The sequence below is a fragment of the Arachis hypogaea genome, chromosome 10, assembly GCF_003086295.3.
Source record: "Arachis hypogaea cultivar Tifrunner chromosome 10, arahy.Tifrunner.gnm2.J5K5, whole genome shotgun sequence".
NCBI classification, from domain to species: domain Eukaryota; kingdom Viridiplantae; phylum Streptophyta; class Magnoliopsida; order Fabales; family Fabaceae; genus Arachis; species Arachis hypogaea.
In genome coordinates, this window is record NC_092045.1 from 4,914,740 (window position 1) to 4,935,353 (window position 20,614).

The 20,614-nt window shown below is 30.4% G+C and overlaps 1 protein-coding gene across 4 annotated transcripts; it reads right to left on the reverse strand.

The window, feature by feature from the left end:
- Positions 1-1,079: 1,079 nt before the first annotated feature.
- LOC112718140 (MADS-box protein JOINTLESS) lies at positions 1,080-7,607 on the reverse strand. 4 transcript variants are annotated; one of them, XM_025770037.3, is made up of 9 exons: positions 7,460-7,607; positions 7,050-7,232; positions 4,393-4,471; positions 3,330-3,391; positions 2,792-2,891; positions 2,650-2,691; positions 2,079-2,117; positions 1,789-1,886; positions 1,080-1,435 (listed from the first exon to the last, which is right to left on the reverse strand). In XM_025770037.3, the coding sequence occupies exons 2-9, from the start codon at positions 7,229-7,231 to the stop codon at positions 1,417-1,419; spliced, it is 621 nt and encodes a 206-aa protein (XP_025625822.1). In that variant the 5' UTR covers position 7,232; positions 7,460-7,607; the 3' UTR covers positions 1,080-1,416. The 4 variants fall into 4 exon arrangements, with proteins under 4 accessions (XP_025625822.1, XP_072061776.1, XP_072061777.1 ...); XM_072205675.1 differs by having other exon boundaries at positions 7,050-7,219; positions 7,460-7,566; XM_072205676.1 differs by lacking the exon at positions 2,650-2,691 and having other exon boundaries at positions 7,460-7,597.
- Positions 7,608-20,614: the final 13,007 nt, after the last annotated feature.

A 20,614-nucleotide genomic window follows, 5' to 3' on the forward strand; every position in this document is an offset into this window, starting at 1 on the left:
GAATGGAACAGAGATTACAGGACTAATATGTACCCTAATTTTAAAAAATGCATGCTCACAAGACGAGATCTAGGTGACCCAAACTATGGGCCAGTCTTATTTAAGTATTCTTTCAAGTTTCATTCTCCTTTCTCGGATTAGACCCATACCACTTCGAGTCCGAACTAATATGTCCCAATCTTGGAACCAAGATCATCTACACTGTAAATACTGGTGTGCCATTTTTTGCTATAGCACAAGAAAATAGTACTAACATTTTGGACTAGTAATTAGTACTGACCATTATTGAGTAATAATATATTTTTAAATTCAACCAAAATAAATAATAAGACTTAAAATAATATTATTTATAATTAATTTTTGTCATTATAGACCAACCTGATTAAATTTTATTAATAAAAAAAATTTTTTTGGTGACTTAAATAAATAAATAAAAAAACAAAAAAACAAAAGAACTGTTTAAATAGAAGAATTGTACTGTTTAAGACTATTCTTAAATTACTCACAAAGAAAAGAAAGCTCTACATGATGAGATTATCTTTGTCATGATATTTGCTACCATATTTAAATATTTCATAATCAAACAAAAGTCAGCACTCAATTTCAATACATAATATCTCTTATTTTGAGTACCAATGAATCAAAAAACCTAAAGTTATTTTGGTAACTAATAATAAGATTAAACCTTTTGGCTTTTACACAATTAATAAAAAAGTTAGATGTATAACATTATTCACCGTTATTATTTTAAATGGTGTATAATGCATATAGAATCATTTAGGCTAAGGGAGAGTAGGTTGAGACTTGAGAGAACACATTAAATTAAATACAATTTAAGGTTGAATAAATTAATTTATAGAACAATCAAAATATTAGTTACGGTGTATTATGAAGTGGATAACGCACCTTGTAATGGTTTATCGTTACCTTTTGGCTATAAGCCTATAACCATGCATGTTGCATGTCCTTTACAATTGTAGCTTATATCATTCTATGTAAAATATTCAAGGGCTAAGAATATATATTACGAAGCAAAAACAGAGGAAATTGCACCAAAGGAATCAAGGTTAATGCAAGTGTGACATGATAATTATATGCACCATTTATTACGCAAAATATCAATTATTACAGAAGCTTATAAATACAGGAATCTAAATAATATTAGATTGTATTGTTTTGGCGTCGACATCTCATGTCAGATGGTTATTAATTTATTATTAACCTGTTATGCTAGGTAACAGTATCTTTGGTGATCATCGATAATATAAGAACCATATGTATCTATCATCATTCACCATTATTATATACTTACAATTATAGATACTACTACTTACTACTAATAAGGATATTATTTGAGCTAATAATGAAAGAGAACACAACTGCGCTTCTCCCAAATTAACTTTTTACGGTTTCATTTCATTCGAACATTGGAAGCCTGCAACAAATTATAATTGAAATTATGGATGAGCTTCTTTTAACTCGCAAAAATAAATACCTAATATTAGGTATAATAAATGTATAATTATGAGTATTTCATAAACAAAATTATTTAAATATTAAATTAAATAAAATAATTTTAAATTATTGTCTCCGTAATGAAAAACGATTCATCACTAATTGATTAAACTAACTGTATAAAATAATATATACGCGCTAAACTGTTATCTAACTAACTACTTACTAAGAGTGAAGTGAAATACACGTGCTTAACTACACTCCAACAGAATAACTAACAATGACAATAAGAAGTTATTTTTGCTTTTTAAATAAGGTGAACTCATGACTAACCCCAAGTTGAGATTAGGAGCATCATGATCACGGTTATCTGACTCTTCAACAGAGTTTGACTTTGATGATTGCCCTTGGCTGTTTGCTTGACTTCTCATCTAAAAGAAAACACACATTCTGATTGATTCCTTAATATTTATTTATCTAAAAATTCTAAGAAAAAAAAAATTGTCAAATATTAAAGAACAGCGTTCAAAACACTTAAAATACTTTTATTCTCTTCAACGTGTTTCACACTCTCCTAATTTTACAAGTTTTTAAATAACACAAACATTTTTTAAACCAGTTACCTTTTTCAGTCGATGGTTGTCTTGCACCATTTGAAGTCCCTGCATGAACAATAATTTTGGATATCATAATAAGAGTGGTGATGGAATCAATTACGAGGGTGAGTGATGCTTTGCTATAATTTATATGTAGAATTGGACCGAACACTCACATGTAATTGTAATTACGGAAAGTTGATAATTGAGAATTATTAAATAATTTGATAGGTTTAATTAAATTGTTAACTAATAATAATTTTTAATTATCAACTTCACATAAAGATAACTACATGTAAATATTTACTACATAATTAACTTATATATAGAAGCATTTGCTTTAAATCTCATATTTTTTTTATGAATAAATATAGAGAACCAATTTTTATTTGGGTAATATTAACCAATTTTTTATTATAAAATTATTTGTTTAATCATATTTTTTAAAGAATTTAGAGTTAGGATATAAAATTTAAAATAATAAGATCTTTTATTTATAATTTAAAATTTAAAATAAAAATATTGAAAAAATATTGATTGATATTAATTAACGATAAAAGTTAAGTCAATAATTAAACTCAGACACATATAGCCTTACCCTTTTCTTCATCTCAATAATATCTTTAAGATTTCTTTGATCCTGGAAACAAAAAATATGAAGATTAAATGTTACGTAACATATAGCATATAATCCAAATCTAAACCAAAAATGCATATCCAAAATTGATCAGAGAAATAACCTTTTCTTTTGAAACACGAGCCAAACCCTTTTCTAACACTCTCTCTAGTTTTTGTAGTTCATGAATTTTCAATCCTTGCAGCTCCTCTCCATTCAAGTGCCTGTCAAGAATTTATAATTGAATATATATATATATATATATATATATATATATATATATATATATATATATATATATATATATATATATATATATATATATATATATAAGTGTTAAGCTCAAATAAAAAAGATTAAGGTACAAGAGCTACAAAGCCTACAATAGAGCACATAATAATTGGAGTATATTTGAAAAATATAATAAAGTGCAAAAAATTAAGGAATTAATTAATGTTGTACAACATTGTATTTTATCATTTTTGGCCTTATTTTGGAGAATGCAATCATAGCCAATTGTCTTTCCTTTTATCTCATCACAGTTCTTAGAATTTAAAATTTAAATAAAAATATAATTTCAAAAAATTAATTAATATTGACTAAAAAATAATTAATTCAATAATTGAACTATTATGAATAATGTAGCCACAATGTGTTTGCACCTGAGTCCAATAGTCTTATCTGTGAGTTCCTTGCACTTCAGGTAGTAGGTGTCCTTCTCAAGCTAAATATATATGCATATAATATTTGGTGAGGCATGCATTCTCTAACAAGATATAAAATAATTGAGTAAAAATTTTTTAAAATGAATTAAATTACACATCTTAAAAATTTAAATTTAATTACACATGACCAAAATAAGAAAAAAAAATTGTTCTTTTTAGTTTTAGTTTCTTCAAAATGAAAAGATTTATAACATATGAAAATAAAACGAAAAAATAATAAATAGATCTCTAACTTTTTAATTTAAAGATAAATAAATTCTTAACTAATTAAAAATACAAAAATATCCCTTACATTTTAAAATACGAAATATTTAAGTCCTTCTGTTTAAAATATATAAAGAGAAATAAATTCTTTAAGAAAAACTTAAATATTTTAAAATTTTAAAAAATAAATAAATGACATTTTTATTTTTTTATTAGTAAAAATTTTATTTGTCTTCGAGTTAGAATATTAGAAACTTAATTTATCTTATTCTCAAATAAAACACTAATAATAATCATAACAACAGTTATAAGTTATAACTTTCCTTATGTATAAAGTATACTACTAAATTTAAAATAATTAAATCTCATTTCTCATTTGATCCACCTTATCACTTCATATAAGAATCCAATCCTTTGTAGTTTGTTCTGTTGTTTCCATTTGAGAAAAGTGGAAAAGGAGAATCTCAGAATATCTTCAATGTTAGTTCTAATTTTATCTTGTTTTAAATTTTATAAAAATATTTGTAAAATTATATATCATAAATAATAATTTAAAATTAAAAGTCAAATTAACTCCTCTAATATTTAATATTAATTTAGTTAGAATTTTATATTATTTTATCAATATAATTATATATATAAATAATAAAATTTTATTAGTTCTTCGTCAAAATAATATCGTATTTCTAAAATGATACTAATTTTATTTCATAAATCAATTTTAAATTGATTCATTTCTTACAAATATCAAAAAATGATACTTTAAAAATATTCTATTAAAAATGCTCTTCCTTACTTGAAACTCATGAGACTGTTGGTCTTGTGATCTGTAAATGCTTGTTTGCATATGATATCTTTCAGTTACTTCCTGCACACTACAATGAGCATACGCTTAATTTGCTTTTTCATATACATATATACACCAAAATTTACACACAACATAATATAATTTATTTATTAAAAATAATTTGATATTTATGCTAATTAAATACTAGTCAAAATTAATAAAAAAATGTTTACCCCTAAAATTCTTTGATATATTAACTCCTCAATGCAATATGAAATAATTATGTATTTAACTAATTTAATGATTGTTAAAGTTTAAATAAAAACAAACTTGTAAAGACACATTAATAAATATATTATATTTTAAAATTATATAAGTATTTTCCAAATTTTATAATTCTATAAGAATAAAAATGATAGATGCAGTACTTATCTAAACTTTGGTTGAAACATATGATGTTTTATATTCAAATAAAATCTCTATCTGAATTCAACATGTATTAAGTATATATGTGTATAACTAAACTTATTATGAAAATATAAAAAAAAACTCTTTAATTTTTAATAAATAAATTTCATAAAAGTATTATAATAGCAGTTAAATTGTCATAATATACAACTAGACCATGCATGTATGGAAATGTTGGGACCCGCCTACTACTAGGGCTGACGATAAATAGAGTATGGTAGGGTTTGGATTCTGCTACTCTTATCTACGGATTGAAAATTTCTTAAAAATTATATCCTACCATATTTGCGGGTTGAAATCTCTCAACTCTAATCCTACCCGCACCTTAAAATTCTAAACTATATCCTACTCGATCCTACCTGCAAAAAAATAAAAAATTTTTAAAAAAATATAAAATTCAACGATTCCAAATTTTATACATATTAATAAAATAAAAAATTAAATTTAAATTAAAATTAAAAATAATAAAATTTTTAAAAAATTTACATAAAATTACAAATAATATATATAATCATCAATTAGTTTAGTAATTATTTTAATTTTTTATAAAAAAAATTTAATACTCACTTTTTTTACTACATACATAACTTTTATATATATTATATAATATATTAGAAATACAAATAGAATAAGATAGAATATACTCTCAATCCATACCTTACTCTATTCACAAACAAATTTATATCATATCCTATTTTACCCACAACGGATCAAATAAACAACCCTATTCAAACAAATTGATTCGAATTAGATACCTGCAAACAAGATATATATTACCAATCCTACCCACTACTACCCACCACCAATAACGAGAGAGAAGAGGGAGTGAATGAGTAATGCATTATGCATGAGCGTTGACACTTGTCAAAGAACATGCAATCCTCAATTGAATAATACAACTAGCACTAGCATGGTTCTACAATTTACACGTATTATTTAATTTTGACACCTAGTACCAATAATTTTATCACACACAAATTAAACCAATCATGCATGTATATAATCAATTAATAATCAAGAGCTTCCATGGTTCGTTTTATATATGATAGTCTTACTACTATTTGTATCAGATTCACGTTTGAAGATTCGTCTGAACTCATCAAAAGGCATTCATTTCGCAACTCCTTATATAATTTGTTTCTCAACTCACTGCGGTTAGGAATTAAATACATAATATAGGGTATACATATCAATTAATTTCACGTTTAAATTAAAGGACTATTATATATATTCATTAACTAAGCCTCCTAGCCTTACATATGTAAATTAAATCCAAGTCTATTATTAATGGTGGGATTTGAAAGAGAGATTAAGAGATTAAGATTGAGAGTTAAAAATTAAGAGATAGACTCAGTTTTAATATTGTGTTTAGCATAAAATAAAAAATTAAGACTGTAATAAAAATAAAATTTTAATTTAATTTATACAAAAATAAAGTTTGAATTAATTAACTAAAATAAAAGTATTTAAAATATAAACTGTTGCTAAAATTTTAGTATTTGTTTTAAAAAATTTTAGTTTTTTATGTCCCTATTTTTTAAAGATATTAAAATATTAAAATTTTAAAAATAAACCTAAAATTTTAATATTAATTTTTAAACCAACAAATATAATATTTTTTCCATCTCTGTTCTAATACCTAAAAACAAATACTATCATGTGAGGTGCTTATTAACCGAGAAAAATCAATGTTCGTCATCGATACTTGTCACTTGATATTATTTGTGCATGTTCACTGCACTGATTGACCGTTGACGTATTGAGTTATGAAATAGCAAATAAAAAAGTTAAAATGAATGTGTGTAATCTATATTTCCATTACCATACATAGAGGATATCTATGTGTTTGGATTTTTAAACCAATTATTTAAAAGACCATTTAAACGTATAAATTTAACTAGGTTGACTGTATAAAATCCTTTATCCAAATAAATTAAACTTTATTATTATTATTGTTATTTGATTATTTCACTTCATTCAAAATATGACAATGAGTTTTCATACTCGTATTTTAAATTTTAACACACGCTCCTCCTTCAAATACAGAACTGATCAAAATCACACTCAAGAAACATTTAAAAAGCGTATCACTCTTGTTAATTAGAAGCTCTTAGTAATGGTGTATATAAAGTATCATAATCACAAAGAGTAAACATTATTATGATAAACATTATATTAACGATGAATGAAATAAATACCTTGAGGAAGCGAAATCGAAGAGCTTGCCAGAAGGAGAAAAGACAATGAGAGCCAAGTCAGCATCACAAAGAGTTGAAAGCTCCTTAGCCTTCTTGAAAATCCCTCTCTTCCTCTTACTAAAGGTGGCTTGCCTTGATGCATTCTTCTCTATCTTCTTTATCTCCATCTTCTGTTTTGACATTCTTAATAATCAAAAATTAATTATTAATTACTTTTGTTTCATCTCAGAACAACAAGGGAATGAAAAATAAATAAATAAATCATATACTTTTATCTAATGAAATTAACATTAATCCAATGCAACACATTATTTTCCATATATCAAGTAAAGAAAACCAAATAATTAGCTCTCAATAATAATAATAATAATAATAATAATAATAATAATAATAATAATATAATGGGAGACCTTGAAGATGGAAGATGATTCGAAAAAGGAAATCAATAAAGAAACACCAACTTAGGATATGTGGTGATATGCATGACCTAGCCTATAGATATATATAGAGAAGAAAAGTTTTTTTTTTTTTTGTGGAGGGGTGTAAAGTGTTGTGGTTACTGGAAGAGAAAAGAAGAATTTTTTCAATCATAAAGAATAAGAGATAAGAAATTAAAGTTGGTGCATATAGAATATCCCAAAGGAAGAAAATGGAGGAGGAGGAGGGGAGGAGGTGGTTCTTTGGCACAAGAATCTTTAACCCTAAACCCTTAGATGTAAAGAAAGCAGAATGCAATAAGATAAAAGAGAGAGATCCCTAAAATCCAACCCAAAAAGCAGCCAATTCCAAACCAAGATATTATGTAAATGGATGTGATGGGTAGAAATTAAAATAACTGACCCACTTGACCACCATTATTCTTTTGGCATTGGCAAAAAAAAAAAAAAATAGAGAGTAAAAATTAAAATAAATAAATAAATATTAGAGTATAGTATAGTCACATATAATACTTGGTCATTATTTTTGTGAAAATAATTGTTTTTGGACCAGAAGATGATTCTTATGCTGCCTATTACATTGCATAAGGTTTGCTACTTTGTTGTTTTGAATTTTATTTTATTTTATGTTTTTACCAAAGGTAATACTTGAATTTTTCACTATTATTAGTAATATTATAAGACATTATATGCGACTTATTCGTTTATGCGGTAATTCATATAAACATTTTTTTAGAATAATATAAATTTGTAATTAGACTGAATTATCATATATGTAATTCATTATTTTTTGTAAAAAAAATATAAATAATTTAATTTAATATTATCTTTTTTTATAAGCCATCAGGGCCAAGGCCCAAAAAAAAAACCAAAAGCTAAAATTATTCATTTTTTTATTATTTACATATAGAAATTTCATGAAGCACGGTCTCGGACTGATTAGGGCAGTGATGACAATTTGGACTTGTTCCCATAATTTTTGCTTTTCTTTCGGCTGTTAGGATTCTTCCATGGGTTAGCCTCCACATTAGGACTTTAATTCTCTCTATTCCTTTCAACTTACAAATATATTTTCACATCGCTAGGTCTTCCTGATAATTATTTCTTGTCAGCAGTTTGTACACTGACAAAACCGTAACTTCACCGTTCGAGTTATGATTTCACTTGATGGTGTCTTTCATCCGTTGTTTTGGTGGGGGTATGGTTTGAATCTTCTCCAAGATTACTTGCGGGAGCACCCTTCTCTATTCATGGAAGTTCCATTCTTCACTATCATCCGTCCAATCTGTCACTTTTACCTTGATATCAATGTCTTCGGTATGCAAGAGATTCTTTGTGATCAAGCATTCTTCATCTTGCACCCATCTATTAAGCCAAAACAAGGTTCTCCTCCCATCACCTATGTTGCAGCTGCAGTTATCTATTAGTAAAGAATAGAGCTTTACAAGTTCTTTCCACAAGGGTGAATCTGCCTGTTTACTACACAAATCTCCTGTAGTATTCGTATCGTGAATGTACCTATGGCAGAAGACTTTGACGACCAAAGCATCCTTGTCAGTGATCAGTTTTCATAGGAGTTTCGTTAAAAATGCATCATTGATATTCTTCATATGTCTAAGCCCAACCCCCCTTCGACCTTCGGGAGACATAAGGTGTTCCAACTAATGTGATGAATTCGTTTTTGTTGTTGCGATTCCCTCCATATGAAACCTCTTTGTATCCTCTCAAGTTGATTGCATATACTCTTTGGTAGGCAAGAGTGTTGCATTTTAAAATTCGCTATTGAGTTGAGGACTGATTTGATCAAGGTTATCCTCTCCGCAAGAGATAAGCAGTTGGCTTTCCATCCTTTGAGTTTGCTTTGAACTTTCTCTAGCACATTTTTAAAGCGGTCTTTACCTTTTCTATAGTTAGTGATCATGGATCCAAAATACCTTTTCAGATTGACTTTTTCCTGGTATTGGCATATGCTAGTAATCTGATTTCTTTTCTTTCTCCTTGTGTTGTTAGAAAAGACTATGGATGTTTTTTCCACACTAATTTTTAAACCTGATTGAGTGCAAAAATGGTTGAGGCAATCTTGAATGTTCTGTATTTGCTCCATCCCCACTTCCGCAAAAACTAACAGGTCGTCTGCGAATAGAAGATGGGATATCTCCGGCCCTTCTCTTCTCACCCTCATTGGCCTCCACCTTTCCTCAGTGACCTCCTTTTCAATCATTTGAGACAACTTGTCCACTGCTATCACAAATAAATATGGTGAGATAGGATCTCCTTGCCTTAACCCCTGAGATAGATTAAAATTGGTTGTCTTCTCCCCATTCTATAAGATGCTATAAGACACTGAGCTTAGACAGTTCATGATTAAGTTGATTATGTCTTCACTCAGATCAAAATCAGAAAGGCATTTTCTCAAGAAGCTCCACTTTAGCCTGTTATATGCTTTTTCAAAATTAAACTTGATGGCCATGAATGTCCTCTTGCCTTTAGCCCTCTTCATCACGTGAGCTAGCTCTTTAGCAATAAGGATATTATCTTGTATTTGTCTCCCCGGAACAAAGCTAGACTGGAAGGGTCCAATTCTATCTTTGGTTGTTGGTTTCAGTCTTTCCACTAAAAATTTTGCAATGCACTTATAGCTCACATTGCATAGGGAGATGGGCCGAAATTGGTTGATAGTCTTTGGCTGCTTGACTTTCGGAATTAGAGTTATATAAGTTGCATTTAAATCTTTGACTTGCTCTGGTTTACACCAGCATTGTTGCATAAACTTTATCATGTTCCCGTACACCACTTTCCAATTTTCTTTAAAGAAGATTAAAGGGAAGTCATTTGGTCCTGGCGCTTTGTAGTTTCCGATATTAAAGATGGTATCTTTTATCTCCCTAATTATTGGCGTCGCTTCTATCTTTCTCCTTAGATCTTCCTCTATAAGAGGGTACTGATGATTTTTCTCTGAATTGATTACTTCAGGGTTGTCATCTTCATACAGAATTTGGAAGAATTTCACGACATTGAGCTTCAGTTGCTGCTTGTTCGTGATCCAAACCCCATAATTGTTTTTTAGAGCCAAAATTCTATTCCTTCTTCTTCTAATAATAGTTTTGGTGTGATAATATTTTGTGTTCCGGTCACTATTTATCATCCCCTAGTCTCGCGATTTCTGATTCCACATTTCTTCCTCTCTATCTAACAGCTCATCTAACCCCTTTCTTAGTTTCTCCTCCAGCTCTTCTAGAAAAGAGTTATTTTCGTAATCAGCAGTTTTCTGGATTCCAGCTATTCTGTTCATTATTCTTCTTTTTTGTTTGCCACATGCCAAAAATATCTTTGTTCCATCTTAGGAGCTCATTGGAGAATGTCTCCAGCAATCTGTTGTCCTGATAATTATAGTTCTAGTTTCGCTTCACAAAATCTTGGAATTCTGGGTGCCTACTCCACATAGCCTCGTATTTGAAAGGCTTTTCCCCCTTCTTTCAACCCCTGGATCAGTGGTTATAAGAAGCGGGTGGTGGTCTAATTTCTTCCTAGTCAGAACATCGACTCTCGCCTCTGAGAACCTTAACCTCCAATCTGCATTTGTGATTGCACAATCTAACTTTTTGTAAATCCTGTCCAAATTCTCCCACTTTGGACCTCTCTGGGTAAAACAATTTCCCACTATCCCAAGATCAATCATGGCGCAATCATTTATCAAGTTCTTAAATCATCTGCATGCATTAGTATCCACTCTTCCTTCCCCTTTCTTTTCTAATGGTTGTAAAATTTCATTGAAATCTCCTACCATGAACCAGTCCTCTTTCACTCTCCCTCCAACACCCTTCAATTCAATCCATAGCTCCTTTCTTCTATTTTCTTGTGGGCTGGTATATACTGCAGTTAAGAGCCACTCCTTCTCATCTCCACTAAGGACTCTCATATGGATGTACTGAAATTTTGACTCAATGACATTGATCAGTAGATCAGGATCTTTCTATAAAATTCATATTCCTCCACTATACCATATTGCTTACTCAATATGCCAGTGATCAAAGCCACACTTTCTTATGGTTCTCTCTACTGTTTCGCCACTGCACCGGGTTTCTAGCAAGATTACTATAGTGGGCTTATGCATACCAACAAATTCCTTCAAGGTGCAACAAAAAGCACTGTTTGTCGCCCCTCTGCAGTTCCCAGACACAATAATCATTGGGAGATTATAATGGAAAAAGTGTTTACCAGCTTAATCGTTCAAGGGCACGACTTCCCTTTCCTGATCTACTTCATCATCTGCAAGCTGCATGCCTTCCTCTTGTACTTCATCTTGTGGTTCATCTTCCACCATATTGTGGAACGGTTGCTGCTTTCTTCATATTGTTTGATGGCTTTCAGCATTATCTCTGTTTCAATGGAGTTAAGGTCTGGAGGCTTTGGGTCTGGTTCCACAGCTTCCTCCATTACTTCATCACCCTAGATTGTTTCTGGAACGATCTCCTCCTCTAAATGTGAGTCTTATATTATATTCATGGTTGTCACATAGGTGGTCTCTGCTCTCTGGGTGGGTTTCGCAGGTGTTGTAGCTTGAGTGGTTTTCTGGTGTGTTTTTCGAATCAAGGCTTACAAGGATCAGGTTATTCTGCTCTTGGGTGATGGTCCTTTTTTGTTGGGGTTCTGTTAATTTTTTAGGTGTGGTCTTTTGGGTAGTATTTTGATTTTTCAGTTTTGGGTCTATGGTTGATGTTTCTTTATTTTTGTGTTCTTTGGGTTGGGCTTTTATGGTGACTTGTTGTTTTTTGTTGGCTTAGAATTTTTTTTGTGTTAAGGGGCTTGGCTTGATTTTGCTCCTTAGTACTTTTTGTTTTTTCAGCATTATCATTCTTTCCCTTGTGGGAGACATTCTCTTCACCCACATGATTAGCATAATCCGAGTTGTGTTCATCAGAGTTGGTCCCCTCCATATTCTCTAAAATATGATATCTCGTACTAGTCATATCATTTTTGTCATTCACGATCTTGCTACTCGTTTCACCCTTGCCTCCACTACCTGCATCAATATTTTGTTTTGCTGCTCTCTTACCACGTGTTATTCGTTGGACCGTCATCATTGAGGGTCCATAAGTACTGTTTCCTTCTTCTATTATATTTTTACCCTTTTCTTTTGTGCCATTTCAGTATTGCCCTTGTCCTGTCCATCGTTTTCACTTCTTGACTTTTTTGCTCTCGTCCCCTCCTCCATGGCCGCTTGCTGTGGACCTTTTCGGGTTACTTCAGTTGTGATTTTTTTTGGACAGTTGTTTTGCTCATGTCTCACCATACCACAGGCAAAGCAAATGTTGTATAACCCTTCATATTCCACTCCATACTTCACTCCATTAATTGAGCATTGCGCCACCAAGGGAGTTGTGAGATCCAGTTGCACACATATTCTCGCAAATTTTCTCCTTGATTTATCTGCTGTATTCACATCCACTTTCATAGTTTGACCAATCACATTTCCAATCTTCTTGAGTATCTCTTCATCATAATATTCAATCGCCAGACCGAGTAGTCGCACCCATGTTGCGATAGTATCTACTGTGGCTTCGATTGGGTTGAAGTTTGGTTTCCATGGCCTAATGGCTAAATAGTGGTCAAAAATTTTTCAGGGGCCTCCTGTTAGCACAAAGTCTAAATCTTCCTGTGAAAAGAACTTGACAATGAAGAAATCATTACCTATGTTAATAACCTCAATACTTCTTTGCTTTTCCCACATTATTTCCAATCTTCTACTAAGGACCGGTAATGAGATTTTTCTCCCTAGTAATTTCACGATTAAAGTATCCCACCAGGGGTGTCTTAATGCCTTCAAAGCAGCTTCATTGAGGATGAAATTAACAATTCCATCCACTTTTTTCACTCTGATATCCGGCTGCTGGCTCTTCTCCAGTGTTCTTCGGTTGTGACCTTTTTCAGGTTTCTCTTCATCTTCCTCCAAGCTATCCCCTTCTTCTTCAGGTGAGGAGAACTCATCATCTTCTATTTCTGATTCCTTAACCGGATTTAAACCTCCTTTAACCACTTCACTGAAGGTTCGGATTGCTGGTGCTAAGACTACTTGTCTCTCTGTCTCCTCTATCATCTAGTCTTCCTCCTATGGTACTAGAGAGTAGAGACAGACTTCTAGTGAACTCCTCCTCTTCTCCAGCCCTTTTTACTTTCTTCCCTTGTCTTCCTATGCTCTCAAGCTCCATCGTTTGTTTCTATTTTGGTTCATGGGATCTTGAGTGTCCACCACGGGCATACCCACCTCTCATTGCAGTGGAGGACGTCGTCCTGAACCGATACAACAGTATTGTACGAAGAGAAAAAAAGTATTGCTTTTAAAAAAAATTGTTTATAAGGTAAAATTTCCTGCTATGATCTACTTCTTTTTAGTCCAAAACAGAAAAGTACACAAAACTTTCTTGTCAATTAGGTTAAACCGTGAAAAATTTTGGGCTTATCAAGTCCCAGATCCAACATTTTTTATTAATAATTACTACTAACAAAAAAAAGTTAAATTGATCTAATTATTAGCTTATTAGCATATTTAAATTAGTGTCAAAATCTGACAAAAAAGTATCAGAAGTTTAAATTCTACTTTATACATATAGTAACTTATTATTTCACAACAAATATTTAAATAGAGCTCAATTTCAATTTATAGTGGATTAATTCTTAGTTTGTCAGACTGAGATTTTTCTGTGAAAAACCTAAAAAAAACAAAACAAAACAAACCCACGAGCAAAACATAAAAAGAAAAAGCATAATACCAATTACCGAAACAAGAAAAAGACAATGGAGAAAAGTCATATGTGGACCTGGAAGCATATGTATCTTCAAAGTTTAGATAGGTTGCCATATGCCATCGCCCATCAGCTTTAAAGGTTCTAGATATCCAAAAGACCGAAACCATAAGCATTTATTCATTCTAGGTGATTACTCTCCTACTTATTCAAATTTTAAAATATGCAGATACAAAAGAAAAAATAAAAACATGTTTTATATATGGATTTCCTTTCTTTTCTCTTTTTCTTTTCTTTTTCTACATATTATATATCCTATGTACTTTCTTACCGAGTTACTGTGTATATGAAAACCACCCGTATACTAGTTCGTTACAAATGTTAGTAATTTTATTAGGAGTTGGGCAAATTAATTTGGTTTCAAAGAATTTTAATAGGAGGAGTTCCAATTGAGTTATATACTTATATTATATATTGCATCCGTCAAAATAACAAATTTTGACGTGGTTGGCAGCAAGAATTGGCACATTAAAAATTTAAAAATTACACATTTAAAATTCATATTAATTGATTTATCCTCGCAACATTAGCATACAAGATTGGTAGCTTTTCAAGCTCCTAGTCTCCTTATTGAATGAGTTAAATTAATTTTATACTATGAATAAGTTATTATTTATATCTATAAAAAAATCTAAATATTTATAAATTTAGTCATAAACAAAACTAATATTTGAATATTTTTGTTCATTTCTAACATTTTACTGATATCTAAAAGCATACTCCTTAGAACATAAGATACTCATAGTTAAAAAGAGATACTGAAACTGATAAGTGGTTTTATATAAATTTAGAGTTGGTTCGTTAAATTTTTTATTTTCCAAAAATAATTTATCAAAGCTGATATTTATAAGTTATTTTTTTTTAAAATAGTACTACTTATATTTGGTAAATCAAATAAAAAATGACTTTCAATAAACATAAACAGTAACAAATGTATTTAGTAAAATCATTTTTAAAATTTGAAAAGATTACAATAGACATAAATAAAAGGATAAATTTAAATATTTGTTAATATATGAGAATGAGATTATATTAGATATTTTAATTTTATAAATATATATTTACAGTGAAAAATACTTTTTTAAATACTTTCAAAAGCATTTCTAAGTTTTTTAAACTTCAAACATAAATACATGATATTTTTCATTTAACAAAAAAATTATATTATTTGTGCTTTTAAAAAGTAAAATCACTTTTTTAAAAATTTTAACAAACCAAGCCTATAATCCTAGTTGTGTACTATCAGTTTTTTTTTTTTTGGGTATTAATGTACTTATCAGTTTTTTTTTTTTTTTTGCGGAAATGGCTATACATTTAAGAAATTTTGCCTTGGATTTTCTTTTGGAGCGAAATGCTTCATTTGCATCCTTTTTTTTGGACTTGGATTTGTAAGTCTTTTTGGGTTTAATTCACAATTGAGCCCAATTTGTTGGGGTTTCATCAAAGACCCATTAAATTCTTTCTCTTCACCATTTTGGTCAACAAACTGTGCAAATGTGCATCCATTTATAGTATTTGTTTCTCTCTAAAATTATCCATCTCAAAAATGTTGAGTCTAATTTTGATAAATTTATAAAATATTTTGCAACTATATATTTAATTAATTTTATTATTTAAATTATTATTCATCACATAATCGACATAAGAAATAATTATTTTTAAGCATAAGAAGTATATACAAGAAACAATTCAAGACAAGTAATTCCATGTGTTTTGCTATTTTTTTTTTAAATTTGTCATGACAATGATTGACTATCACATATTGTGGATGGATATATCAATAGAAATTCAAGAATAAGAAATAGAAGAAGGAGCGTTTGAAAAAAAATTGAAATATAAATATATACATTTAACTATATTTTGAAATTAGAGATTAAAATAAAAGTAAAAAGGAAAATATAAGTTGAATGAATATTTAGTTTTTTTCTGTGTATCTGTTTTTGTTAGTATAGTATTAGAATATTTAAATTATTTATCAAATAGTCACCAAAAAAAAATTATTTATCAAATAGTTTCAACCTATTTTTCTAATCCTAAAATTTTTATTTATAGACAATTCTAAAAGTAAAAATTATAATTATAATCTAATAGAAGTTATTTTCATCTAAGGAACTATAAAATCATTGTCGTGTAATAAAATGCTTCCAATTCTGTGTCGCTTATGGGTGGAAACAATTTTATTTTCTTTTATTTATTTATTTATTTATTTTAACTAAGGTAGAATATATTTATTTTTTATGAAAGAATTTTCTTTTTTAAAAGTGAGGACTTAGGAGTGAGACTTGAATATGAAACTTTTAAATGAGAATAAAAAGATTATGTCATTTAAGTTATAGCTCGTTGACTTATTTATAAGGAAGTTATTATTCGTTTTTTGTGTTTAAATTATTATTCAACACTTATTAATTATTAAACTTAAAATATTTAATTTTACTAGGACTCAATAATTAAAAAATATTTGTACGGTTATCTAATAATATATTATAATTTTGACTTAGTGTTAAAAGTGAGTCGAGACGAGTTAAGTTAAAATAAATTCAAATTCTGAGTCCATTTGTAAAGATAAAGTTCAGTTCACTAAAAAGTCACGAATCAACTTAGATTACATGAAAATAATCTACAACTTTATATAAATAAATTACAATTTATAGATAAAAAATTATCAATTATATATTTATTTTTCTATCAATTATAATTTATATCTTTCGTTAAAATTATATATAAAATTATACGTATATTTGTAAATTATATATTATTACTATAAATTTAAAAAATATATATAATCAAATAAATTCAAGAGCTAATGATGAGTTAAATTTATTTTAGCTTAAATTCAATTTGTTTAAGAGAAATTACAAAGAGACAATAGAAAAACTAAATAACATAAATAACCACCTAAAAAATTAATTAATTTTAAATTAGTTGTAAAATCAGATTTTCAATTAATTAGAACAATTAATTCTTGAATTTGAATTAGAAGAGTGTTAAAAGTTTTGTAATTTGTAGCCATTAATTAGTTATTATTAGTGTTTTTAATTATGTGAGATTATATCTAGGGTTAAGTACTGTTTTCGTCCCTAAAGTCTAGGGTGAAAATTAAATTCGTCTCCGACCTTTTTTTGTTATTAAAATAATCATTAACGTTACAAAACATTATAAAATTATTCTTTTATTCATAAACAATTTTTTAAATAATTTTACCCTTCAAATAAAAATAAAAATAAAAATAAAAATAAAAAAATATTTAAAAAAATTACCCCATCCCACCCCACCTCCACCCCACCCCTTATCACTACCTAAAACAGAAAAAAAAAGAAAGCAAAAGACAAACGAAAGAAGAGAGAAACAAAGGGGAAGAAGAATGAAAAGGAAAGGAAGAAAAGGAAAGTGACGGTAGGGAAGAGTGCGGCCGCCGCCGTTGTTATTGCCATTGTGTCGTGACTAGAGAAAGAGACAAAACGAGGAGATGAGAGAGAGAACGAGAGAAGAGAGGAACATAGGGAGAAGAAAAGAAAGGAAGAAGGAGGAGGTGACGGCAGGGAAGAGTGACGGTGGAGAGCTGCTCTGTCGGTGTCGGGCTCCATCACCGTCGTCGAGCTTTTGGTGGTGAGGGGCTCTGCTCTTCCTCCTCGCTCGATCTGTCATCTCCTCAGCCACAACTATGACGATGACGGCGACGACGACGGCAGTAGCTTCCGTGCCGTCGCTTCTTCCTCCTCTTTCCTTCAACCGCTACGGCGACGGACGGCAGCAACACCACCCCTCTTCTCTGAGTTTTCCTCTTCTCTCTTTTTTCTCTCTTCTGTCTTCTCTCTTTTCTGCGTTCTCTCTCTTGAGTTTGAAGGATTGGAATTTGAAATTTTCTGTCTTGAATTTTGAAGGATTGTTGTTATTGTTGATGAATTTTTGAATCTGAGTATATTGTTGTTGTTGATTCTGTGTTAGTTTTGTTTGATTTTCCCTTTGTGTTCATTAACATTATTATTGTTTGTTTGTTCATCAACATTATTATTTTTCCATTACTGTCTTGGATCTAATTACTTGTATTGGATCTAATTTTTAGCTTAATGATTATATGATATTGTTTTGTCAAATTTTTTTAGCTTAATTTTTAGTTTAATAGAGTTGTTGCTGCCAAGTTTTTTTTTCTCTTTTTTTACTTTAAAATTGAGTTGCTGTTGTTATTGTTGGTGTTGTGATGGGTTTAGGGTTAATGGATGAATGAAGAATGGTGTGGTGATGGTAGAGTGATGACTGATGATGCAGGGAATAGTGGTGATAATGGGGGAGGATTTTTTTATTTTTGTTTAAGGGAAAAATTGTCCGAAAATTTTATTTGTGGACAAAAGAATGATTTTATAATGTTTTGTAACGTTGGAAATGATTTTAATAATAAAAAAGGTCGAGGACGAATTTGATTTTCACCCAGACTTTAGGGACAAAAATAGTACTTAACTCTTATATCTAATAGTATAGGATTGTTTACTTTCCTTTTACTGGTTAAGTGCTGGCCAGATTTTAATAAAACTGCTAGTCCCAAAGGCTTTATCTTTGAATTATTAGGATTTGGCAACGTAACTTCTTCTCAACATACCGTCATACCACATTTCTATTCAATCTCAACCCTTTTCCTCTTCTGCCACTCACATCACCGTTCAGCTCGACACCCCCTCCTCCCGGCAATGCGCTCTCGCCAATTGTTGAAGCTATATCGCGCTGTTGCTGCTTTCTTATGCCGCTGCTGTTGTTTTCACGCCACTCTTTTCTGACGGCATTGCTGCGGTGTCGCGTCACCCTCTCGTGGAGTTGCTGTTGCGTCGTGTCGGTTTGTCATTCCGAGGCGTTGTAATTCCCAGTAAAAATTTACTGGAGAGTGAACCATCGATGGAGCCATCAATCCATTCATCTCGTCGTCTAAGTTGGTGCTACCGGATGCTGCCACGCGAGTGATGCCATCGCGCGCGTTCTTCATGCGCCACTGCAGTTGTCTCACATTCCACGGGTGCCACTGCTGCTGTCTCGCGATTCTTGAGCGGCGCTGCTGCTGTCTCATTGCCATCCTCTTTCTGTCGTCGTGGTCCTCCTCCTCCTCCTCCTCCTCCTCCTCCTCCTCCTCCTCCTCCTCCTCCTCCTCCTCCTCCTCCTCCTCCTCCTCCTCCTCCCTTTTTCCGGGTGTGACTTTTATTCTTTAGTTTAACTAGGTGAATTGTTGTTCATTTTATTAGGTATGCAGATGGTTATTTTTATTCTAAAGTGGATGTTTATTTAATTTGGATTGGATTTAAATAGATATAGTGAAATTTGTTGGATGTTCATTTTACTAGATATATTGTTGATCGAAAATATTTTTCGATATAAATAAGATGAATCGAAAACAACTTCTGTGGTCTTTTTTAGAAGGTATAGGTTTAAGATGAAGTTTGAAGGTAATAGACTCTATTTTAGGTTTCGATTGAGATGTCGATCGAAAAAGCCAAATCGAGTAAGAGCCTCGATTCGAAGAAATTAGGAGGAGTTTTCGAAAGAGCCGTTCGAATATTGATGGAAGCGGGAAAGTTTATGGCTTTTATCACACGAGAAAAATATTGAAAATATCTACAATCACACGATGGGAACGGTTACCAAGAGTGATTGCATTTGAAATTTATAATTTTTCCATTTAATTGTAATTAATTGTAATTAAGTTAACTGTTATGTAAGATAGTCTATAAATACTGTGAAGCATTAAGGAATAAGGGTTGGAACTTTCACTCATAAAAACACTCTAAGCGTTCTCACATCTCAGCGATTTTCTGAGTTTGCGATCGAGTTACACTTTCTGTAGGGTTCCTTCCACTTTCTTTTTGAATTCTTTTTCTTTTTCTATAAAATTTAACATTTCAATCAAGTTTATTTTTCTAATATTTGGTATTTTTTTGTCTATTTAATCTTTCTGCACTTCATTCTGTTTAATTAGCCTTTCAATTGAATTTTAATCATTGTTATTGCTTTCTTTTAAGTTTTAAGCAATTCTTCTTTTTCATAATTTAGTTAATTTTTCAAGAACTTCAATTTCTAAAATGCACTTATTAATTTTACAAATTTATTCTATTTCTTATTGTTAAACTTGTCTAATCAAAGACGCTTTGATGCACTTCTAGAAAATTGATACTCGCATAGAGGAGTTGGTTTCGCTCCCAGACCATTAGAATCGAACCACCATCGATTTGCTGAAAATCGACAGAACATATATAAATGGTTATTTTCATTCTAAACCGACGACTTGATGGAGAAGAAGCTCGGCGGTACTGAGGTTGGTTGGTGAGAGAGGGCCGGCGGCATAATG

What these genes read in the sequence shown, in the direction of transcription:
- LOC112718140 (XM_025770037.3), bottom strand. Translation starts at nt 7,231, where the DNA reads ATGTCAAAACAGAAGATGGAGATAAAGAAGATAGAGAAGAATGCATCA. An exon ending in AACAGTCTCATGAGTTTCAA is followed by an intron (nt 3,392 to 4,392) that starts GTAAGGAAGAGC and finishes ATATATATTTAG; the next exon opens with CTTGAGAAGGACACCTACTA. An exon ending in CTCGTGTTTCAAAAGAAAAG is followed by an intron (nt 2,692 to 2,791) that starts GTTATTTCTCTG and finishes TTTTGTTTCCAG; the next exon opens with GATCAAAGAAATCTTAAAGA.